The 18249-nt window shown below is 46.9% G+C and overlaps 2 protein-coding genes across 2 annotated transcripts in view; one reads left to right on the forward strand and one right to left on the reverse strand.

The window, feature by feature from the left end:
- LOC135378857 (uncharacterized) overlaps positions 1-6849 on the reverse strand; it is a 39360-nt gene extending 32511 nt beyond the window's left edge. Inside the window, exon 1 of the mRNA XM_064612003.1 lies at positions 6690-6849. Within this exon, the coding sequence (XP_064468073.1) occupies positions 6690-6759 (70 nt within the window). The 5' untranslated portion in view covers positions 6760-6849. The remainder of the gene's footprint in view (positions 1-6689) is intronic.
- A 3250-nt stretch (positions 6850-10099) lies between these two features.
- Positions 10100-18249, forward strand: part of LOC135391491 (uncharacterized) — a 57705-nt gene continuing 49555 nt past the window's right edge. Inside the window, exons 1-2 of the mRNA XM_064621758.1 lie at positions 10100-10277; positions 17868-18046. Of these exons, the coding sequence (XP_064477828.1) occupies positions 10208-10277; positions 17868-18046 (249 nt within the window). The 5' untranslated portion in view covers positions 10100-10207. The remainder of the gene's footprint in view (positions 10278-17867; positions 18047-18249) is intronic.

Below are 18249 nucleotides of genomic sequence, written 5' to 3' on the forward strand. Positions count from 1 at the left end.
CCCCTCAAGGATGGTAATCCCCTCAAGGTTGTGGCTCTCGGGTGCGACCTTGTTCGCCCCTAGTTGCGTAGTTCAACTCCACCAAATTGGTAGCGCTGTCGAATACTAATGACGTCATTTGTTTACAAACAGGGAAAGGCCTATTCACTGCTGGTCCCCCACATGCCCACCACCCACTTTTTTTTAAGAAGAAGGTCTTGAGGTTACCTCAGAAATCCTGTGGTTACATCAGGCTATCTTGAAGTTGCGCGAGGTTACATCATAACTGCCTCTGGATCTCCTGAGGTTACCTCAAGGAATTCTGAGGTTCTGCCTCAGGACCTCATGCCTTCAAGACCTCAACGACCTCAAGACCTCAACGAATTTTGAGGATAAACGTAGGGCCTCACGCCTTGGTGCATCTTACAGACTTGGGGGTTGCTGTGGGAATTTCTCAGGGGCCCTTTTCGTTGAAGAGGTTCTTTGGATTTTTTGGGCAGAATTTAGTTTTCTGACTTTGTACTGAATTATGTTAACTTTAATAAATTGACAGCATTAATTAACCATACACAGGACCGTGACACTTAAACGCTACACGAAACTTCATAAGGGCCAATCTCTTGCACGTTTTGTTTTGCAATAAAGGAGAAAGAGAGAAGTGTTATCCACATAAATCAACAGGAAGACATAAATTCAACGTAAAAAAATTCTGTTATAAATTCCCAGACAGTCAACGCCCACAAGTTGTACACCAATTCGACGAAAACGAGCGGGCGGTGTCCACGTTTTTTTTTTTTCGTAGCTGCCTAATTCCGGTGGTTTTGATAATATGCAAACAGAAATCGCATTACTTCTCTGAAAAATACACTACGGATCTTTGTCCAGCCTATTATTTTAAAACCAAATAAGCGCGAATTGTATAGGATTAGCAGTAGAAGTTTACGCGTGAATTTCTCTTATAGGCTATAAATAGGGAGTGACTTTTTCGGGTTAAATGCCTTTCTCAGATTCGGGGGGTAAAAATAGGGCGCTATTTTTAAATCTGTAATTCGGGGAGAAATCGGGCGATAATCGCGTTATCGGGTGTTTTTGTTGCTTCTTTTGACTATATTAAGTCCTTTCCTAATCACTCTCTCTCCGTCTTTTTTTTTTCGGAATCGTGACCTTCCAGCGGTAATCCCCGAAGACATAGACAGTGTTGACACACATGGGTGTATTTCTGGGAACGTAGGTGACCCATTCTTACATGCGTTACACGTGGCGACCTTTGTTCGTCTTCAGTGGAAACGTCACTTCAGGGTCTCATAGTCACTGGAATTCGGGAAGAAATCAGGTTTAACCCGAATTGATCGGAGGTCAGTTCGGGGGGGGGGGGGGGGAATAACCGGGCGGAATTGGGTTTAACCCGAAAAAGTCACTCCCTAGCTATAAAGGATATATAGAATTGTAAACAGGAGTTGTTACGATACTTTCTGCTTCTACGAGCTTCGAACAGGTTGGCGTACGCGATTACAATGAAATGTTAGAGTGCCGTTAGTGCTGCGCTGCGCAAGCTGGTTCGCTCTTGGCTGTCACGTGGAAGCGCGGAGCGGCGGCAGCTGGATCCTGAGCCGTCTTCAGTTGCACCTCGTCTCTGGACGTGTTCAGGCCTGTCTCGTCCGTAGTCCGGGACTTTCGCGTGCGGCTGAATATGTGTATCATGCCGTGTAGCGTATGTTATACAGGGTGTTTATTTCTATTCGTTAAATAAATTTTATTTAAAAAAAAAAACTGGGAAAAAATGGCGACAGCAGACGACAGTGACATTTGGGTCTTTCGGTTAATGAGAACCTCTGGACGCTACTTCGCTTCGCTGTGAGTGCGTTGACTTTGATGTGGGGGTCATCCACGTGAGTACGTAAAGCATTCAAGACATATCTAGGGTTTATTCACATGGCGTCATCCGCAGCAGACCGCCACTGTCTCTAGCTGGCTGAGGTGCTGCATTGGGCCGCCATATTGTAGGTCCCATCTACGCTGTTAGCCGTATCGTACTCACCGTATATTTGATGTTTCAAAGTGATTGTGCTGAGCGATTTGTAGCGTATCCGAGCAATTTCCACGTTTCCGAAGTTAATAGTAATCAAAAAAGCCCATGGCAGCGAAGTGAGGCGGGAACATAACTTCGAGTGACCTGCAGTATGGTGGCGAGGCGACGTCCGTGAATAAACCCTATTATGGATATTTACCGCCCATTCCCAGATACGGTAGCTCGGCTCTGCTCCGCAACTAGATCTACACCGCATAGAAGCATATTTCTACCTTCACATGCAAATCAATTATGTTTGTTGTACGTATGGTTTCGCGCATGCTGGCCTGAGTAAAACATGAGGTCGCAAAATTCGCACCGGATTTCCGGGCGTGCTCCGTGATGCAACCGAGACGAGCAGCGGCGAAAGCAGCTCTGTCGCCGCTACTCTTAGCTAACCCCCGTCCCATAGGGAGTAGCACGAGTCGATCCGGGGCAACGCCACCTCGATACAGATTGCCTCCTCTCTCTCCTTCGCTACGTAGACGTATAAAGTCAGAACTCGTCTGCTACCGCAATTCGCCGTTCCGCAAATTAAAGAACTCGCAAATGATCCCTGCTAACTTGGAACCTGCAGAGAGGAATATGTGTGTATGCACTGTGTAAGGTCCTTCCATAGACAAAGGGCAACACACTTTCCGGGAAATCGGTTCTGAGAAAGATACGTGCCCGTTTTTGCGCTTTATTTTCAAGTTTCCCCATTTGGTACACGGGCACGTTCGCAGACGACGGTGGTTCCTCTTCATGGCCACGACAGCTGAAAGCACGTTCGTGATTGGTTGCCGCCGTTGAAAACGAGATCCTAATTGGCTGACTCTCAGTTGTTACGTCACGTCGACAAGCAGGCTTTGTCTATCTAGTTGGTGTGGTCCGGGGTCGCTACCCTAAGGTGGATGACCCGTTCTAGGAACACGCCTCGTGACGTAATCGAGTTGATTCTGGAACGCAAAGAGTATACCGTCAACTTGTGGGTCGACCCGGATGAGTCCTGGAACGCAGTCGTGTTGGGCAGGTGGAAACGAAAAGCTCTGTCTCGCACTGTCGGAGTGGTTGCGAGATGCGGCGCGGTTCAAGTATTGCCAGTGTTGGCGCGTGCACTGAGAATATTTGTTGCGGCGGTGTCGTTTCTTTGGGTGAATGGCCCTCACGTTGTTTTGCTTCGGCCGGAAATCGGAACTTACGTTGTACGTACCGCTTCGCTGCTCCGAACGCGGCTGCCATGCAGGGAGGAACGAGAGCCCTATCCCACTCAGAAGTAAAGCTGGAATTGGGGGTCATGTCATGTAATGCCAGTACTGGTTCCCCAGTTTCGGTTTGACAGTTGCCTGCATTGCATAGTTTTGCACTTGACGGCAAGGTGTGATAATGGCATGTCGAGGCGAGGCGAAGGGCCCCCTAGAGTGGCGTGTACAGAACCTCCTCGTTGACCTTTTTAGGTAGGTACAAGATAACCTTTGCTTCCATCACGCGTTTCCTCAGACCGAAACACAGCACTGTGTACATTGTGCGTACCTTGAGTGCACCGACTACTGCTTTGCAGGCAAGGCGCAACACTCTTTCCAGAAAATCTGTTCTGAGGATGATACGTGACCGTTTTGAGCTTTATTTCCAAGTTTTCCCATTTAGTATGTGGGGACGTTCGCAGACGGCGGTGGTTCCTCTTCATGCCACGACAGCTGAAAGCACGTTCGTGATTGGCTTGATTTAAATTAATTGATCATCGATTTATCGATTTAAAATGAGTAGTTCGCGATTACAACGCACTTACGCATCTCTAGGAAAACGTTATCGTTACGACCTAACGTTACGCGCAACGACTAGTTTATCGTTAGAAAACCATGACCCTTGCAGGTACCCAACAAAGCTATAAAATTCACCCTTTTTTGTCTAGAATCACTTGCCATACGTCTTTCTCTTCTCTCGGACTCCCGTAGGACGTCTTCTTTTCTTCCCTCCTCTGTGGCGGAAGCCAATTTCGGCTTGTTCCAGACTCCACCCGCTGAGATATGAAACGTGATCTGAACTCGCACGTTCCTACTCAGAGGATCGCTCCGACCAGCCGAAGATGCGATAAGCAGAACAAGTTCGGTGAAATACTTCAGACGTTACGGGTATCTTTTTTTTTATTGTTTCAAAGAACTCAACATCTTCACGAAGAACATTGAAGGAGTTGCCCTGCACGGCACGATTCTTATTGAGAATTACAAATACTAACACCGTGGTAGATCTATGTATATCTGTCTTTGCTTTGCTTTGCGTTCGGAGATTTACGTAACTGCTGCGGCAGGCTCGAAGGGTTGACGTAGCCCATGCGGTACGGACAACGACTACGTAAAGAAGACCGCCATAAACGTGCTTCAAAACTGTGCAAACCTTACCACATTGAGAGCAACGAATTACTCACCCGCAAAACCAGCATGGCTCTCGCCACAGTTTCGTGCATTGCAACCGTGTTTTTGTGTGTGTGTGTGTGTGCCATAAACCCACCATCAATCGTTACCACAATCCCAGTAAAGTTAGACGAACCTTCACTCCCCTTTTCCGCCATCCTATTTTTGTTTGCTTACAGTGCCTTTATTCGCACACACATATACAATTTTTGCACACTTCCTATGTACGATCATAGCCTCTTATACATGCTTGCACAATGAGGCAAAATCGACCGTTCTCGCTACCGTATGGAGCCGCCAGTTTGGTACGCCGTGCTAGATAGCGTTGGTACAGTCTCCTATGGGCGTCATGTCATCTTTCCGACTGTCAGACGCTACCAGTTGTAATCAACAGTCTGTGTGTAGGAGGACGGCGTCATGACCGATGCTGCTGCTATCGCATCGGGGTAACTATCACCAACCTAGGAAACTAGCGCCACTATATTGGACGATCGGCGCCTGTGTGTTTTGAAAACGCTGGACAGCCGTCTAGTATACAGGAGGATATGGTACAATACACAGAGGTTCCGAGGTACCGCAACATGTATTACATCCCTCAGAGAGCAGAATAGATAAGATGCTTAGTGTGCTCGATGACTAGCTCCCTCTGTGTGGAGTCGAGTATTACTTTTTTTAAGTAAGCCCGCCATTTTTACGCTATTGGTCAGACGGTCACCACGCTTGGATGCTATGTTCCTCTTTCACCGACTCCTCCGATATTTGCTAAACTAGATCGTACCTCGTAAGCGTAACTGTAAGCGCACGCGTAAGCGTTAGATCGTACCGTAAGCGTACCTCCGAGCGAACCTAGCCCCCGCCAGTAGTTATGTGTTAAGTGTAGGGCTAGCGCGGCCTGCGCATTTGAAAGAGATTGGCGGATACCGTAGCAAATAATACGGCTGCCATCGCGCATTGAACGACCGACACCACGCCATAATCGACTATAGTCGTGACGATGCCCACTTGATGGCGGCCAACAACGGCAAGCTACTCCCCCCCTCCCCCGCCATCGCCCTCTACAGAGGGAGCTAGTTTTCAGGCACCCTAGCAATGATAGCAGAATGATAGCTGAAAACAAGTGCTTGAGAACATACAGAAGTCTTGAACACGTTTCCACGCCTTAGAGTGTAGGACTGCGCCTGGCACCTCCTAACCTACCGAACACTTAACTAACTAGCTACAGACCTTCGGTGAGGGCACAAAGCTTTAGGCCGGAGTTGTTTCATGGACTTCAAACTCCGTCGACCAGTTACACCACATAGCATATTTCGAACATTCGTAAAAGACCGTGTGGACACGTGTATCTTCTTTTTTAAATGTCCGTTAAAGGAGCATGGAAGTGACCCAAAAACTATTTTTTATTTTTAGCTGCGACGTCTTCCGCAACGAATAAAATGAGCTCCTGCGAAAGAACGATGAGCCCAGGTGACCTACAGAGCACGCGCAAGGCTATGTTCCGCACACCTTGAAAAACCCTCTCTACGTGCAAAGAGCGCATTGGCGGACGAGAACACGTCGTGACGTATCATGGGTTCCGGCACGTGACCAGTGTCGTCCAACGGCACAGCTCGAGCATGTATATGCGACGCATGAGGCGAGAAGAAAAAGAATAAAAGGCACAGAGCAGTTACTACGTCACGTGGGGCTCGTGTCTCACATCCGCGAATGCTTTCTCCGACTGTCTTTTGTAAATCTTATTGGGTAATGAAAATACGCAGCAGAGCGAAAATATTTTGCATGGTGACTCCTTGTATACAGCTTCAAAGATGAAGCAAGGTTTCGATGCATAATGTAAAAACCCCGAGACTAGGGAACACGAAGGGACAGACACAAACACGAAGTCTCAAACACAGCTCTGCAGGTGGTTTGAGACTTCGTGTTTGTGTCTGTCCCTTCGTGTTCCCTAGTTTCGGGGTTTCACCATCTCCACCAGCTCGCTTGTGTCTTAGCTGTTTTTTCAGGGTTTCCAGTCATGTTAAATGACACTTCCATGATCCTTTAAATCTTTACTTCTTGTCAGGAAGAACTCTGATTGTAGATACGTCACGGAATCGAAGTTTTGAGTTACGACAACAAGTGCGAAATTATCACAGCGTGTATCCTAATTTGAGGTAAACTTGTGTGGACATTTCAGTGCCCCCTTAACATATTCAGAGCTTACGGATTCGTGTTATCGAGGAATATTTGCGAGTACGAAGAGAGAACAGACTTACAAAATTCTTCAGACACGGTGTATCTGGAACAGGACAGGAGGGCCAAGAAAATTACAAGCGCAGGGATCATGTTGGATTCGTGGATGTGAACTTTCAAACTGAAATCAGGAACAGTTGGTTGTAGCGTCTGGCAACAGCTGCTCCTCGTGATTCCTCTGACCACCTTCGAGAAGATAACTCCGCGAAACAAAGGAGTTCGTGACATTTGGCGAGCAGTTCGTGACTATAGCACAAGAAACTCTCGTTATTCGAGCGCTTCTTAACCGGTGTGTTGCAGGCGCACTCAAGTTTGCCTACTGCCCTAATTACCTTACAGCATTTTTGTACGTCATTACCGTATAGACAGGAATATAGGACACTCGCTCTTTCTCAAAATTGACCGCAAAAAAGTCTATCTTCGTCTTACGTACCACACACAGGCCGGAAAAACTCCGACAGTCTCGCAACAAGGAGTGGTAGTCGACGCCATCTTACCTCATGTTATTTGCTTTTCTTTCCTTTTCGTTGGGTGTGTGCGCGCAGCCGGGTTCCTCTAATAGACACGTCGCTTTCGGTGAACAAAATCTTAATGAACAAATACTTGAGCCGCCATCGTGTGATATTTCTGAGGCGAGATAATGTTGCGGTCATTTATTGTATGCGGCGAAGTGCTGCTGCATATCTGAGGCGTTGTCCGCTGAAATGGTGTGGCAGCCTACGGGATGAAGCCGTTCAATGTTTCAGACAAAACTGAAACACCTGCTACCCTATTGAAAAATCCCACAAAGACCCACATTATTACAAGTAGGAATCTGTATGAGACATGTAAGATATCACATGTCCCATATTGATTTGATGCGAGCATCGACATGACACTTATGAGACCCTATAATTCGCACATCAGCCTTTTATGGGACCCTATAATTTCCACATCGGCCTTTTATGGGATCCTATACTTCCCACACCAACCTTTTATGGGACCTCATATTACCCTTCAGAGATCATAATTTCCTATATTGGCCTCATATGTGGCCACATATTTCCTAGAATGAACTCATATGGGGCCCTATATTTCCCCAGTAGTGAGTGGATGGTAGTTAAAAATGCATGTTGTGAAAAAAATATCAAACACTCTTCGAATTGCAGTAACTTTAGATTTTAAGCTTCATGGTCCTGTGTAAACGACAGTGAATGAAAATTTTCCTCCTATTTGTTTTTAATTTTTGTTATTTATCGTTTTGTTGATTGGTAATATTAATTTGAACTATTTGGTGTCAGCATATAAAGAACTTCATATTATGTGCTAAGACAGCAAAACCCAAGCTACTCGCATATGGTATGGGATCTTATAATTTTATGAGATCCTATACTAATATGAGATTCTATACAGATGTGGGATATGAGGTCCTATATTCATATGGAATATGAGAACCTACATTGATGTGTGATAAGAGATCTCACACCAGATTCCCACAACATCGCATATGAGATTTTTCAATAGGGTACCTGAAAGTGGAGGACCCTACCCTGCAGAGCAAGTCTTTGTATCTGTCTCAAATTATATCCCATACCGTCAGGCACTGCGACGTGATACAAGTTGGAACTTGAGTACAATTCTTCTCGGATCACGAAACTGTAGTCTCGGCTACACCAGACCACGGAGATTTCGGTTCTCAGCCCGCAGCGTGACGCATATACATCTCCCTGCAGGAACACCAGTGTGGTGCCCACTATACCCGCGGGTACCTTGGAGACAGGGCTCCTGGGACATAGGACGACGGAGTGGTGGGACTCTGCCAAGGCCGTCGCAAGGGTCGTCACACTGAAGTGGGGCAAGAACATTGCCTCCGAACAGCGAGACGAAACTCGTCTTAACAACGTTAAAATCTGGGCAGGTTGGTAATCCATTTCAAAGCGATAAAAACCTCAGTATTAGGGAAAAAAGTACAAGACCCGTCTGGTTCGAAATGGGGCTGCTGGATGGGGCCACGGGCTCCGCTTGCCGAAGGACTCGACACACGAGAGATAATCGCTTATGCAGAGCTGCAAGCATAACTTTCCGGCCTTCTCGCTTCTCCAGCTAAATGCAACCCTCGAGAACGAGCAATACTGGTGCACCAGAGCATCAAGTTGGCGGCATCAGTTGGCGGTGTGTTACTATCGAACGTTCTGCCTGCAGGTGCACCGTAGTGCACCTGCAGGCAGAACGTTCGGTAGTAGCACACAGCCAACTGATGCCGCCAACTTGATGCTCTGGTGCACCAGTATTGCTCGTTCTCGAGGGTTGCATTTAGCTGGAGAAGCGAGAAGGCCGGAAAGTTATGCTTGCAGCTCTGCATAAGCGATTATCTCTCGTGTGTCGAGTCCTTCGGCAAGCGGAGCCCGTGGCCCCATCCAGCAGCCCCATTTCGAACCAGACGGGTCTTGTACTTTTTTCCCTAATACTGAGGTTTTTATCGCTTTGAAATGGATTACCAATCTGCCCAGATTTTAACGTTGCTCAGACGAGTATCGTCGCGCTGTTCGGAGGCAATGTTCTTGCCCCAGTTCAGTGTCACGACCCTTGCGACGACCTTGGCAGAGTCCCACCACTCCGTCGTCCTATGTCCCAGGAGCCCCGTCTCCAAGGTACCCGCGGGTATCGTGGGCCACACACTGGTGTTCCTGCAGGGCGATGTATATGTGTCACGATGTGGGCTGAGAACCGAAACCTCGGTGGTCTGGTGTAGCCGAGACTACAGTCACGCGATTCGAGAAGAATTGTACTCAAGTTCCAACTTGTATCACGTCGCAGTGCCTGACGGTATGGGATATAATTTCGGACAGATACAAAGACTTGCTCTGCAGTGTAGGGTCCTCCACTTTCAGGTAGCACGTGTTTCAGTTTTGTCTGAAACATTGAACGGCTTCATCCCCTAGGCTGCCACACCATTTCAGCGGACAACGCCTCAGATATCCAGCAGCACTGCGCCGCCATACAATAAACGACCGCAACATTATCTCACCTTAGAAATATCACACGATGGCGGCTCAAGTATTTTCTCATTAAGATTTTGTTCACCGAAAGCGACGTGTCTATTAGAGGAACCCGGCTGCGCGCACACACCTAACGAAGGAAAGAAAAGCAAATAACATGAGGTAAGATGGCGTCGTCTACCAGTTCTTGTTGCGAGACTGTCGGAGTTTTTCCGGCCAGTTAGGGGTACGTAAGACGAAGATGGACTTTTTGCGGTCAATTTTGGGAATGGGCGAGGGTCCTATATTCCTGTTTATACGGCAATGATGTAAAAAATGCAGTAAGGTAATTAGGACACTAGGCGAACTTGTGTGCGCCTGCAAGACACCGGTAAGAAGCGCTCGAATAACGAGAGTTTCTTGTGCTATAGTCACGAACTGCTCGCCAAATGTCACGAACTCTTTTGTTTTGCGGAATTATCTTCTCGAAGGTGGTCAGAGGAATCACGAGGAGCAGCTGTTGCCAGACGCTACAACCAACTGTTCCTGATTTCAGTTTGAAAGTTCACATCCACGAATCCAACATGATCCCTGCGCTTGTAATTTTCTTGGCCCTCCTGTCCTGTTCCAGGTACACCGTGTCTGAAGAATTCTGTCAGTCTGTTCTCTCTTCGTACTCGCAAATATTCCTCGATAACACGAATCCGTAAGCTCTGAATATGTTAAGGGGGCACTGAAATGTCCACACAAGTTTACCTCAAATTAGGATACACGCTGTGATAATTTCGCACTTGTTGTCGTAACTCAAAACTTCGATTCCGTGACGTAGCTACAATCAGAGTTCTTCCTGACAAGAAGTAAAGCTTTAAGGATCATGGAAGTGACATTTAACATGACTGGAAACCCTGAAGAAATGGCTGAGAAGCAAGCGAGCTGGTGACGATGATGCTTAATGTAAAAACCCCGAGACTAGGGAACACGAAGGGACAGACACAAACACGAAGTCTCAAACACAGCTCTGCAGCTGTGTTTGAGACTTCGTGTTTGTGTCTGTCCCTTCGTGTTCCCTAGTCTCGAGGTTTTTACATTATGCATCGAAACCTTGCTTCCTCTTTGAAGCTGTATACAAGGAATCACCATGAAAAATATTTTCGCTCTGCGGCGTACTGTCACTACCCAATAAGATTTACAAAAGACAGTCGGAGAAAGCAATCGCGGACGTGAGACACGAGCTCCGCGTGATGTAGTAACTCCTCTGGGCTTTTTATTCTTTTTCTTCTCGGCTCATGCGTCGCTTATACATGCTTGACGTCGCTGTCAGTGTCATACGACACTGGTCACGTGCCAGAGCCCGTGATCGTCACGACGTGTTCTCGTTCGCCGATGCGCTCTTTGCACGTGGAGAGGGTTTTTCAAGGTGTGCGGAACATAGCCTTGCGCGTGCTCTGTAGGTCACCTGGGCTCATCGTTCTTTCGCAGGAGCTCATTTTATTCGTTGCGGAAGACGTCGCAGCGAAAAACAAAAAAAATATTTTTGGGGTCACTTCCATGCGCCTTTAACGGATATTTAAAAAAGAAGATGCACGTGTCCACACGGACCTTTAAGAATGTTCGAAATATGCTATGTGGTGTAACTGGTCGACGGAGTTGGAAGTCCATGAAACAACTCCGGTCCAAAGCTGTGTGCCCTCACCGAAGGTCTGTAGCTAGTTAGTTAAGTGTTCGGTAAGTTAGGAGGTGCCAAGCGTATTCCTACACTCTAAGGCGTGGAAACGTGTTCAAGACTTCTGTATGCTCTCAAGCACTTGTTTTCAGCTATCATTTCACTATCATTGTTAGGGTGCCTGAAAACTAGCTCCCTCTGTAGAGGGCGATGGCGGGGGGGGCGGGGGGGGAGTCGATGTAGCTTGCCGTTGCTGGCCGCCCTCAAGTGGGCATCGTCACGACTATAGTCGACTATAGCGTGGTGTCGGTCGTTCAATGAGCTATGGCAGCCGTATTGTTTGCTACGGTATCCGCCAATCTTTTTCAAAAGCGCAGGCCGCGCTGGCTCTCATAATTACTGGCGGCGGCTATGTTCACTCGGAGGTACTCTTACGGTGCGATCTAGCGCTTACGGTTTGCGCTTGCGGTTACGCTTACGAGATACAATCTAATTAAGCAAATATTGGAGGAGTCGGTGAAAGAGGAACACAGCATCCAAGCTTGGTGACCGTCTGACCTAAATGGCGGGCATACTTTAAAAAAAAGTTACTCGACTCCACACAGAGGGAGCTAGTCATCGAGCACACTAAGCATCTTATCTATTCTGCTCTCTGAGGGATGTAATACATGTTGCGGTACCTCGGAACCTCCGTGTATTGTACCATAACCTCCTATATACTCTATGGCTGTCCAGCGTTTTCGAAACACACAGGTGCCGATCGTCCAATATAGTGGCGCTAGTTTCCTAGGTTGGTGATAGTTACCCCGATGCGATAGCAGCAGCATCGGTCATGACGCCGTCCTCCTACACACAGACTGTAGACTACAACTGGTAGCGTCTGACAGTCGGAAAGATGACATGACGCCCATAGGAGACTGTACCAACGCTATCTAGCACGGCGTCTTTCGATAACCACTGGCTTATGGAGAGATAACGGAGGCTTGCACAGCCTGCACCCATCCAAGACGTTTATCTCCGCAAAGCGTTGTAGGGCAGCCCATGCACCGAGCATTCGGCAGCGTACGCTTACGGGGAGGCAAAGGCTGTCACTGCTCTGACTGAATGTCCGTGTTTCTGGCCCTAGGAAACTGGCGGCTCCATACGGTAGCGAGAACGGTCGATTTTGCCTCATTGTGCAAGCATGTATAAGAGGCTATGATCGTACATAGGAAGTGTGCAAAAATTGTATGTGTGTGTGCGAATAAAGGCATTGTAAGAAAACAAAACTTGGATGGCGGAAAAGCGGAGTGAAGGTACGTCTAACTTTACTGGGATTGTGGTAACGATTGATGGTGGGATTATGGCACACACACACACACAAAAAAAAAAAAAAAAAACACGGTTGCAATGCACGAAACTGTGGCGAGAGCCATGCTGGTTTTGCGGGTGAGTAATTCGTTGCTCTCAATGTGGTAAGGTTTGCACAGTTTTGAAGCACGTTTATGGCGGTCTTCTTTACATAGTCGTTGTCCGTACCGCATGGGCTACGTCAACCCATCGAGCCTGCCGCAGCAGTTACGTAAATCTCCGAACGCAAAGCAAAGCAAAGACAGATATACATAGATCTACCACGGTGTTAGTATTTGTAATTCTCAATAAGAATCGTGCCGTGCAGGGCAACTCCTTCAATGTTCTTCGTGAAGATGTTGAGTCCTTTGAAACAATAAAAAAAATGCCCGTAACATCTGAAGTATTTCACCGAACTTGTTCTGCTTATCGCATCTTCGGCTGGTCGGAGCGATCCTCTGAGTAGGAACGTGCGAGTTCAGATCACGTTTCATATCTCAGCGGGTGGAGTCTGGAACTAGCCGAAATTGGCTTCCGCCACAGAGGAGGGAAGAAAAGAAGACGTCCTACGGGAGTCCGAGAATAGAGAAAGGCGTAGGGCAAGTGATTCTAGACAAAAAAGGGTGAATTTTATAGCTTTGTTGGGGACCTGCAAGGGTCATGGTTTTCTAACGATAAACTAGTCGTTGCGCGTAACGTTGGGTCGTAACGATAACGTTTTCCTAGTGATGCGTAGCTGCGTTGTAATCGCGAACTACTCATTTTAAATCGATAAATCGATTAATTTAAATAGAGCCAATCACGAACGTGCTTTCAGCTGTCATGGCATGAAGAGGAACCACCGCCGTCTCCGAACGTCCCCACATACTAAATGGGAAAACTTGGAAATAAAGCTCAAAACGGTCACGTATCGTTGTCAGAACAGATTTTCTGGAAAGAGTGTTGCGCCTTGCCTACAAAGCACTAGTTGGTGCACTCAAGGTACGCACAAGGTACACAGTGCTGTGTTTCGGTCTGAGGAAACGCGTGATGGAAGCAACGTTTTCTTGTACCTACCTAAAAAGGTCAACGAGGAGGTTCTGTACACGCCACTCTAGGGGGCCCTTCGCCTCGCCTCGACATGCCATTATCACACCTTGCCGTGAAAGTGCAAAACTATGCAATGCAGGCAACTGTCAAACCGAAACCGTGAAACCAGTACTGGCATTACATGGCATGACCCCCAATTCCAGCTTTACTTCTGAGTGGGATAGGGCTCTCGTTCCTTCTTGCATGGCAGCCGCGTGCGGAGCAGCGAAGCGATACGTACAACGTAAGTTGCGATTTTCGGCCGAAACAAAACAACGAGAAGGTCATTCACCCAAAGGAACGATATCGCCACAACAAAGATTCTCAGTTTAGGCGCCAACACTGACAATACCGGAACCGCGCCGCATCTCGCAACCACTCCGACAGTGCGAGACAGAGCTTTTCGTTTCCACCTGCCCAACACGGCTGCGTTGCAGGACTCATCCGGGTCGACCCGCAAGTTGACGGTATACTCTTTGCGTTCCAGAATCAACTCGATTACGTCACGAGGCGTGTTCCTGGAATGTGTCATCCACCTTAGGGTAGCGACCCCGGACCAAACCAACTAGATAGACAAAGCCTGCTTGTCGACGTGACGTAACAACTGAGAGTCAGCCAATTAGGATCTCGTTTTCAACGGCGGCAACCAATCACGAACGTGCTTTCAGCTGTCGTGGCCACGAAGAGGAACCACCGTCGTCTGCGAACGTCCCCGTGTACCAAATGGGGAAACTTGAAAATAAAGCGCAAAAACGGGCACGTATCTTTCTCAGAACCGATTTCCCGGAAAAGTGTGCTGCCCTTCGTCTACATATTCCTCTCTGCAGGTTCCAAGTTAGCAGCGATCATTTGCGAGTTCTTTAATTCGCGGAACGGAGAATTACGGTAGCAGACGAGTTCTGACTTTATACGTCTACGTAGCGAAGGAGAGAGAGGAGGCAATCTGTATCTAGGTGGCGTTGCCCCGGATCGACTCGTGCTACTCCCTATGGGACGGGGGTTAGCTAAGAGTAGCGGCGACAGAGCTGCTTTCGACGCTGCTCGCCTCGATTGCATCCCGGAGCACGCCCGGAAATCCAGTGCGAATTTTGCGACCTCATGTTTTGTTCAGGCCAGCATGCGCGAAACCATACGTACAACAAACATAATTTATTTGCATGTGAAGGTAGAAATATGCTTCTGTGCGGTGTAGATCTAGTTGCGGAGCAGAGCCAAGCTACCGTATCTGGGAATGGGCGCTAAATATCTGTAATAGGGTTTATTCACAGACGTCGCCTCGACGCCATACTGCAGGTCCCTCGAAGTTATGTTCCCGCCTTACTTCGCTGCCATGTACTTTTTTGATTACTATTAACGTCGGAAACGTGGAAATTTCTAGGATATGCTACAAATCACTCAGCACAATCACTTTGAAACACTAAATATACGGTGAGTACGATACGGGTAACGGCGCAGATGGGACCTACAATATGGCGATCGAATGCAGCACATCAGAGAGCTAGAGACAGTGGCGGTCTGCTGCGGATGACGCCATGTGAATAAACCCTAGATATGTCTTCAATGCTTTATGAACTCACGCGGATGACCCCCAAACCGAAGTCAACACACTCACTGCTAAGCGAAATAGCGTCCAGAGGTTCTGATGTACCGAAAGACCCAAATGTCACTGTCGTCCGCTGTCGCCATTTTTTGTCTTTTTTTAATAAAAAAATATTTAACGAATAGAAATAAGCACCCTCTATAACAAACGCTACACGTCATGATACACATATTCAGCCGCACGCGAAAGTCCCGGACTACGAATGAGACAGGCCTGAACACGTCCAGAGACGAGGTGCAACTGAAGACGGCTCAGGACCCAGCTGCCGCCGCTCCGCGCTTCCACGTGACGGCCAAGAGCGAATCAGCTTGCGCAGCGCAGCACTGCGCGGCACTCTAACATTTCATTGTAATCGCGTACACCAACCTGTTCGAAGCACATAGAAGCAGAAAGTATCGCAACAACTCCTGTTTACAATTTTATATATCCTTTATAGCCTATAAGAGAAATTCACGCGTAAACTTCAACTGCTAATCCTATACAATTCGCGCTTATTTAGTTTTCACATAATTGGCCGGACAAAGATCCGTAGTGTATTTTTCACAGAAGGAATGCGATTTCTGTTTGGATATTATCAAAACCACCGGGATTAGGCAGCTACGAAAAGAGACAAACGTGGACACCGCCCGATCGTTTTCGTCGAATTGGTGTACAACTTGTGGGCGTTTACTGTCTTAGAATTTATAACAGAATTTTTTTACGTTGAATTTTTGTCTTCCTGCTGATTTATGTGGATAACACTTCTCTCTTTCTCCTTTATTGCAAAACAAAACGTGAAAGAGATTGCCCCTTATGAAGTTTCGTGTAGCGTTTAAGTGTCACGGTCTTGTGTATGGTTAATTAATGCTGTCAATTTAATAAAGATAACATAATTCAGTTAAAAGTCAGCAAACTAAATTCTGCCCAAAAAATCCAAAGAACCTCCTCAACGAAAAGGGCCCCTGAGAAATTCCCACAGCAATCCCCAACTCTGTAAGATGTACCAAGGCGTGAGGCCCTACGTTTATCCTCAAAATTCGCTGAGGTAACCCTAGGAGAGCTACTACCGGGTCTGGGGTGTTGAGGCGAAATCTTAAAGGAACCACAGCCAGGTCTGGGGTTCTGAGGCAGACCCTCAGAATTTCTTGAGGTTAACTCAAAAGAGCGAGAGCAAGTCTGTGGTCCTGAGGCGGAACCTCAGAAAATCTTGAGGTAACCTCAGGAGATCCAGAGGCAGTTCTGATGTAACCTCGCGCAACTTCAAGATAGCCTGATGTAACCACAGGATTTCTGAGGTAACCTCAAGACCTTCTTCTTAAAAAAAGTGGGTGGTGGGCAAGTGGGCGACCAGCAGTGAATAGGCCTTTCCCTGTTTGTAAACAAATGACGTCATTAGTATTCGACAGCGCTACCAATTTGGTGGAGTTGAACTACGCAACTAGGGGCGAACAAGTTCGCACCCGAGAGCCACAACCTTGAGGGGATTACCATCCTTGAGGGGATTACGATGGTCCCTGAAAGGGACCGAACTTTCGGTCCTACTTTTCTTTCAGTAGAAAGCAGCGGATAAGTGCCCATTCGTGGAACCCAGCCCTCCCCTTTCGAATTGTTTCGGTTTCAGTCTGTCTACCAACGTGATGATAACGTTTTTCGCGTAGAAGTCTATTGAAGTTGGTATGAGCAGTAGTGATGGCAAGGAGTACATAATTACAGCGATGGCACGCCCGAGCTTCCCTTTCCCACAGCAACCTTTTTAATGCGTTAGCATTCGGAGTTTCAAAATGAAACAGGCTGTCCGTGTATCAGATGGTGAAGCCTCACCGTGGTAGCGGTACAGGCAGACACGTCAAGGGGATATTAGAGGGGTAAATGTAAATGGAGGTAAATGATTTCCAACTGAAGTAATTGAAGGTAATTAACAGTAAGAGGTCAAAGTAAGTGAAGGTAATTTGATGTAATTAAAGGCAATTAAAGTGAGAAAGTAGAGTTCAAAGCTGAATGTAAGACATTGTAATTAGAAAGATTAAACGAAGTTAAGGATTACCGAACGTAACCACAGGTTACCGGAGGTATTTAAATGTAATTAATGGTAATTAACGCCAGTTAAAGGGGAAATGAGAGTAATTAAAGCAAGTAAACGTAATTAAAGGGAATTAAATGAAATTCAAGGTACCTCATGTAACCTCCGGCTACCTTCGGTAATTAAAGTGTAATTGAAAGTAATTGAGGCTAATTAGAGGTTTGTTAGACGTACTTACATATCGATATTGAAAGTGTCGAACCGGAAGTCAAGTATAGACCGAAGGTGGACAACGGGAAGTCAGGTTAGACCGGATGTGGACAATCGGAAGTCGGGTTTAGGCCGGAAGTGTACAACTGTGGGTTGGATTTTGACTGAAAGTGGATACCCGAAAGTCAAGTATGGACCGGAAAAGGCGCTTAATGCAGATGCATTTCTCTCGCATTTGCCATTAAATCACCAATTTTTTTTTGTTCCACGCTTTCGAATAAATAAATTTCAAATTCGGTCAAATTCATTCAATTCCATTTCATTCAAATCAATTCGAATCAAATAAAAATCAGTTATTTTCTTCTTTTTTTTCAGATTCGGAAATCATAAGCAATTCGCAAGGCATCTCCAACATGTATCGCTGGCGCCCGTACAACGTGTTTTTCGTTGGAGACCACTTCTACACGCCACTGCGATACCCTTCGCCGAAGCAGCTCAACAACACTGTGCGACCGAACGACTTTTATCTCTACGCACAGAGTCTGTTGAACATGGTAGGTATAGCTATGTACTATGTTAAACGTTTAGAAAAAAATCATAATTCGAGTGGCCGAGAAGTGGTCGATACCGATGTCGATACCGTTATCGATATTATGGCTCAGCTCGGCATAGTCCAAGCATTCCCTACAGACTTTGTTGGAACCAAGGTTCCCACTCTCGGGGAGTCTCGGGGCGTCCACACTCTGGTATGTCGATA

This window comes from Ornithodoros turicata, chromosome 1 (genome assembly GCF_037126465.1).
Source record: "Ornithodoros turicata isolate Travis chromosome 1, ASM3712646v1, whole genome shotgun sequence".
NCBI classification, from domain to species: domain Eukaryota; kingdom Metazoa; phylum Arthropoda; class Arachnida; order Ixodida; family Argasidae; genus Ornithodoros; species Ornithodoros turicata.